The following is a 6,491-nucleotide window of genomic DNA, read 5'->3' on the forward strand; positions in this document are numbered from 1 at the left end:
AATTTCAGATTAACAATGAAATTTTTTAAAATATAAGTATATATCTTAAATATTGCATAGGACATACTTACACTAAAAACATATTTGTTGTGTATCTGAAATTCAAATTTAACTGGCGTCCAGCAGTTTTACTTGCTAAATTTTACAACTCTTTTTAAAAGATCTTCACCTATTGTTCCTTTTATTCCCATCACTAACTGAGAGCACAATAAATGGGGATGAGGAGAGTAATTAAGGTAAGAATAGGTAATTTTGCTAAGTGCATTACATACACTATCTTGATTCTCATAGAAATGGCTTAGTCTTATTGGTGGCCCACTTTTACAGATTAAGAAACAGGTACTCAGAAATCACAGCATGTAAGTGGTGGTGCTAGACATGACCCAAATCTCTGGGTCCCTCCCTTTCCAGCAGCCATAGCCATTTGCCAACTGCAGGGAGGTAGAAGGGAAAGGGGAACCAGGGGTGAGGCCTTGGTTCTCCCTAAGTGGGACAGAGTAAAACTTTGCACAAAATCCTTAACCTCACTGAAAGGTGGGATTAGTGGGATAAATATGAGACAGGCAAATCTGGGCCTGGTTCCCTCTTCCATCACTCATTCCAACAAGTTACATAAATTATCCTCAGTTTCTTCATCAGTAAAACTGGAGTATGAGGGTGGGCCACGGTGGCTCAGCAGGCAAGAATGCTCGCCTGCCATGCCAGAGGACCCAGGTTTGACTCCCGGTGCCTGCCCATGTAAAAAAAAAATAATAATAATAAATAAATAAATAAATAATAAAAGTCATGGACAGACACTTTAAAAAAAAACAAAAAAAACTGGAGTATGAGGTCTTACCTTTGTACTGATGTGAAGAGTAAATAAGATAATTCCTGTAAAGTGTTCAGCACAGCGCTTGGCAAATAGAAAACACTGAATCAGAATTAGCTCTGGTCCCAAGTTTTTTCATTTATAAAACAGAAATAATGGCAACAATAACAACAACAACAAAAAAAAACTACTAGTGATATCTACCTTGTCAAGTGAGACCCAGGTGAGAATTTATATTATCTTTCTATACTCTAAAGTGCTTCTCACTGTAGCAGAGCAGTTAATCCTTCAATCAGAACCAGAATCAATATCACACTGGAGCATGACAAGTTTTTATTTTTTATTTTTATTTTTTGGAGGGTGCCTGGTCCGGAATCAAACCGGGTCTCCAGCATAGAAGGCGGCATCTAAGTTTTTAACTATAAATAATTTTATTTAAGAAGTTTATCATGCAGTAAAATGGATTTGGTTTTGGTGTATAGTTCCATAAAATTTAAAACATGTATACATTCGGTAACCACCAACACACAATTGGGATACAGAATATAATTACAGCTTTTGAGGTTCTTTTTTCAAAGCGTTTCACATCCATATTACAAAACAAAGTAAAAACGGATTTAGATAAAAGTGTTTAAAATGCAAATTAACGAAATGAGCTTTATGTACAAATCTCTGCAGTCTTCATTCCTTCCAGATCTTGTCAAGGCCATTTCTGTTGTTGGATCTGCAGACTCTTTCCATCCAGAAAAATCAACTTGAGAGATGGGCCCTTTTCTTCAAACTAAAGGCACATGTCCCAGGCACAAATTTCAGCATCCCTTATCTGATCTTTCATATATTATCCGATTTTACGTTTTCCATCAGTGCTTCCCCAATTGCCATTTTCTTGCTAAAATGAAGAAGCCCGAAATAAGCGGCACCTTCTTACCCGAAGATTTGGTGAAATTATTTGAATGTAACAAAGTGGATATGAGTTGAGACAGCAACCAGGGGGTTTTCAGGACCCCAGACCCCCCTGTAATCTATCAATCTCTCTCTCCATTTCGAGTTCCCCCCATCACTGCCTGCCGGGCGCCCTCTGGAGTCATAGATTTGGGGACCAAACTTCTGTTCTTCCTGGGTTCTCCCGGCTTAGGCAATTCGCACTGACGCACGGTGCTACATCTGGTGAGGGAGGCGGGTCCGCTTTCCGGGTGACTCACGGCATTGCTATTTGCCTTTTGTTTCTAGAATGCTTTGGCTGCCGTTTTCTTCCCTCTGCTTTTAATTTTGGGAGGAGAAAAAGCTAATTAATCAAGAATGAGGCTCCTCTCCACAAGTTTTATTTTTTAAAGTTGGCTCTCTATCTTCACGAGTTCCTTAACTAACCAAGAAGTGCGGGGGTGGGACAGGCGGGAACCTATTAATTACACCTATGTGTGAAGTTGGCACCCTAAAGTACCATTTTGGTACGGAGACTTGCTGAGGCTCCCTTTCATCCTAATACGCATTTTGCTACTGCCGCTGTACGTTTTCAGCTCATTTCTTTCTGCTGCTGCTTCGCACTACTCTGTCACGCCTAAATCTATCTCGTCACTGCCATAGGTGTTTGAATCAGGGAGAATTCCACGAGATTCACCAGCAGTTTCCTTCCCGTCCAAGGTAAATACAATATGCAAAATGAGGAACCACTAAAGGATGTCCGGGAGGCGGGGGGAGAGAAAGGGATTCCCTCACCTTTCCCCGCACATTCCTCGTTAGTTTCCAGCAGGAGGCGGCGCCCAGTCCAGAATCCTCCCAATCCCTCTAACTAAATCTCCCTACAGAGAGCGGCCCAGGTTGGCTGCGCGGACAGAAAAGTCCCTTCTGCAGGCCTGGCCCTCCCCCTCCCCCCGGGTTGGTTTTTCCCAGCTGCGGAGGTTGGGCCCGCGGCTGGGGTGCGAGGAGAGTCGGCGCCCGCAGCTTGGAGCCGGGAAGTCGCCGTGACTGTGGTGGGAATCGGAGTTGGCTCCGGAGGCGGCGGGCGCTGAGGTGAGTGCTGGGGAGTGAGCCGCAAAGGCGACAACGCCGAGGCGGCGCGTCCTCCCGCGGGAGAATAGCGTAGGTCCGGGTGGCCCTCCGGCTCGGGTCCCGTTGCTGCTTTGTTCGCTGCCTGGTCCCTCAGCGCGAGATGAATTGAGCCCCTCCTGGGCTCCGAGGGGCTGGCTGGGCGCGGGCGGGGGGGCCGACAGCTGTGCGGTCCTTCACTTCCTGCTGACCCGAGAAGGAACCAAAAACAGATCAAAAGACTCCTGTAACCTGAAACTTGACTTTCATCCTAACCTGGACCGGGGGAGGTCCCGGCGGGGGTGGAGACCCCGGAAGGCAGGTCGTGCGCGGAGGCGGTGGAGGAAGGAGCCGGGAGGGTGAGAAGTTTGGTGGAGAAGGCGCCGGGGATTAAGCGAAAAGTTAGACGCGGGGGAGAAGTCTGATCAGGAAAGGAGGCGGGTGGGAGGCTGGAAGGGAATGTATATATATATAGTGTGTGGGCCCACTACATTGTGAAGAACTTAGGTTTTGCGCGCAGTTTCTCGGGACACGCGTCCCTCCCTCGCGTAAGATGTGTGGTGGGGCTGGAAAAGGTGAGGCCCGGGCGATGGGGACTCCCCACCGGACCGAGTGGGGACGACTTAGCTCGGGGAAGTCAGCTCTCTTGCACTAGTCGCCGCTCCTCAAGCTTCTCTCCCGCTCGTCGCAGGTCGCGCAGCGGATCCGGTGAGACGCGCCAACAAAAGAGGCGAGGAAGTGCCACCCGGGGGCGGTGACTGCAGGAAGAGGCGCGGGAGGAGGAGCGCGAAGCACTGCGTCCCGAACCCGCCGTGCGTACTTCTGGAGGGAAGGGGCGGGGGAATCGGCCCCGGAAGGGGGAAGCCCGGTGGCGAGGGGTTTAGCCAAGTTCCGGCAGTCGCTTCCCTCCTCTGCTCCCACGAGAGAAAAGTTTTCTCCCGACGCTTCCCGCCAGCCCGCGCCCTCCGAGCCCAGCATCCCGAGCCGTCGGAGCGGGCGTCGCCCCAGCCCAGCTCCGAGCAGATGCGAGCCGCGATGCCTGGGGCGTGCTCCAGTGGCCTTGCCGCCGGGGACGGGCGGCTGCGGCTGGCGAGGCTGGCGCTGGTCCTCCTGGGCTGGGTCTCCTCGTCCTCTCCCACCTCCTCGGCGTCCTCTTCCACTTCTTCGGCGTCGTCTCTGGTCTCCGCGGTGTCCGCCCAGCCCCCGCTGTCGGGCCGCTGCCCCCAGCCGTGCGAGTGTTCGGAGGCGGCGCGCACAGTCAAGTGCGTTAACCGCCACCTGACCGAGGTGCCCGCGGACCTGCCGCCTTACGTGCGCACCCTTTTTCTCACCGGCAATCAGCTGGAGGTGCTTCCGGCCGGCGCCTTTGCCCGCCGCCCGCCGCTGGCCGACCTGGCCGCGCTCAACCTCAGCGGCAATCGCTTGCAGGAGGTGTGCGCCGGCGCCTTCGAGCATCTGCCCAGCCTGCGCCAGCTTGACCTCAGCCACAACCCGCTGGTCAACCTCAGCTCTTTCGCTTTTTCGGGCAGCAACGCCAGCATCTCGGCCCCTAGCCCTTTGGTGGAACTAATCCTGAACCACATCGTGCCCTCTGACAAAGAACACTGGAACCGGAGCTTCGAGGGCATGGTGGCGGCTGCACTGCGGGCAGGCCACGCGTTGCGCGGGCTGCATCACCTGGAGCTGGCCAGCAACCACTTTCTCTACCTACCCCGGGATGTGCTGGCCCAACTGCCGGACCTCAGATACCTGGATCTCCGCAACAACTCGCTGGTGAGCCTCACCTACGTGTCCTTCCGCAACCTGACCCACCTAGAGAACCTCCACCTGGAGGACAACGCCCTCAAGGTCCTTCATAATGGCACCCTGGCAGAGCTGCAGGGCCTGCCTCACGTCAGGGTCTTCCTGGACAACAATCCCTGGGTCTGCGACTGCCATATGGCCGACATGGTGTCCTGGCTCAAGGAGACCGAGATAGTGCAGGGTAAAGCCAGGCTCACCTGTGTATTCCCGGAGAAAATGAGGGATCGTGTTTTATTGGAACTCAACGACTCCGACCTGTACTGTGACCCTATCCTTCCCCCATCCCTGCAGACTTCTTATGTCTTCCTGGGTATTGTTTTAGCTCTGATAGGAGCTATTTTCCTACTGGTTTTGTATTTGAACCGCAAGGGAATAAAAAAGTGGATGCATAATATCAGAGATGCCTGCAGGGATCACATGGAAGGATATCATTACAGATACGAAATCAATGCTGACCCGAGGTTAACAAACCTCAGTTCTAATTCGGATGTCTGAGAAGCATTATGAGGACAGAACAAGGTCAACTATGCATGAGATGTAGACTTAAGCTTTATCCCTTACTAGGCTTGCTCCACTTCCACCCTCCACTATAGATACCACTGACTTTGACTGAAAGCAGTGTGGGGAATTTGTTTCTTTGTTATGTAAAGTTTCCTGGTGTGTTCTGTTACTGTAAGACAATGGACAACTGTACATAGTATTTTTTCCTCCTTGTCTTGGACCCCATCAACGCGTGGAGGGTTTTTTTTTTTTTCCAAGTTTCAGCATGAACATGGGATCTGGGCTATCCCTTTCTCTCTTAGTACAGTTCAAGGTATAGCAAGTATACCCACGCAGATAGCATTCAACAAAAGCTGCCTCAACTTTTTTTAGAAAAAATACTTTATTCATAAATACCAGTTTTATTCTCATGTACCTAAATTGTGGAGAAAATAATTGCATTCCATAAGCTGCCTGCAGACCTTAGCAAGCTCTTCACAATAATTCTGTAGTATACAGGAGCACATGCATCCAAAGAGCATGCTTCCATTTTACTGTTCTGCATATTACAAAAAATAGCTTGCAACTTCACATAACTTCTTTGACAAAATACTTTTTTGATTGCAGTTTATATGAAACTATACTGATGTTTTTTAATAAACTGCATTGAGATCAGATTGAATTGTTAAAAAATTCAATAAAGGCTCTTAAAAGAATTGCATTTGTGTCCAAGTTTGCTATTTGACAAAAGGATTGGGGGAATGAAATTGAGTGGTTTTGGTCTAAATGGTAATTAAGCTATTAGTTTACAACAGCTGAGAATCAAACTGGAGCATGCCTATATAGATGGATAGACTTTGGAGTGTTTTTGAAATGGTAGGTCCTTTCAGGATTTAAATAGATTTTGAATATTCATGTAAAATAGATATCTCATGCTCCCAAAGTTAATTCTCTTCTTGAAAGAATTTTGCAAGAGTATTATATATTGGTAAGGATGAAGAGTTCTGTACGAAAAACAGTTCACAGTTTGTGTTTCTTTTTCCTAGAATGAAGTTATTAGGCTAGGACAATGTTATCTACTTAAGAAAACTCTCCCGATGAAATTGTTCTATGGATTTTTAGAGCAGAGTGTGAAACAAATATAATGCAAATGCATGAAAGTGAAATGTCTTAAAGACTTTTTAATTAAAACATTTAAAGATATGGATTAAAAAATTTCCCTATGATCATGATGTAAATTGGATACAGATTTTCTTGACAATATTTTTAAAATAGAACACTGAAAGTTGATAATAATCAGAGACCCACATGACAGTGTTTACAAAATGTCATGATAGGATATGAATTTGAGGAAATAACCATAGAGGTAAAT

General features: G+C 47.9%; 1 protein-coding gene across 3 annotated transcripts; it reads left to right on the forward strand.

Annotated features, from left to right (window-relative positions):
• Positions 1-2,532: 2,532 nt before the first annotated feature.
• TPBG (trophoblast glycoprotein) lies at positions 2,533-5,835 on the forward strand. 3 transcript variants are annotated; one of them, XM_077162327.1, is made up of 2 exons: positions 2,533-2,821; positions 3,528-5,835. In XM_077162327.1, exon 2 carries the CDS (start codon positions 3,860-3,862, stop codon positions 5,132-5,134), a length of 1,275 nt encoding a protein of 424 aa, XP_077018442.1. In that variant the 5' UTR covers positions 2,533-2,821; positions 3,528-3,859; the 3' UTR covers positions 5,135-5,835. The 3 variants fall into 3 exon arrangements, with proteins under 3 accessions (XP_077018442.1, XP_077018444.1, XP_077018443.1); XM_077162329.1 differs by lacking the exon at positions 2,533-2,821 and adding an exon at positions 3,008-3,195; XM_077162328.1 differs by lacking the exon at positions 2,533-2,821 and having other exon boundaries at positions 3,494-5,835.
• Positions 5,836-6,491: the final 656 nt, after the last annotated feature.

The sequence above is a fragment of the Tamandua tetradactyla genome, chromosome 5 (genome assembly GCF_023851605.1).
Source record: "Tamandua tetradactyla isolate mTamTet1 chromosome 5, mTamTet1.pri, whole genome shotgun sequence".
NCBI lineage: Eukaryota > Metazoa > Chordata > Mammalia > Pilosa > Myrmecophagidae > Tamandua > Tamandua tetradactyla.

Bases quoted from the DNA above. Each gene is read 5' to 3' on its own strand.
- TPBG (XM_077162327.1), top strand. From the start codon at position 3,860: ATGCGAGCCGCGATGCCTGGGGCGTGCTCCAGTGGCCTTGCCGCCGGG.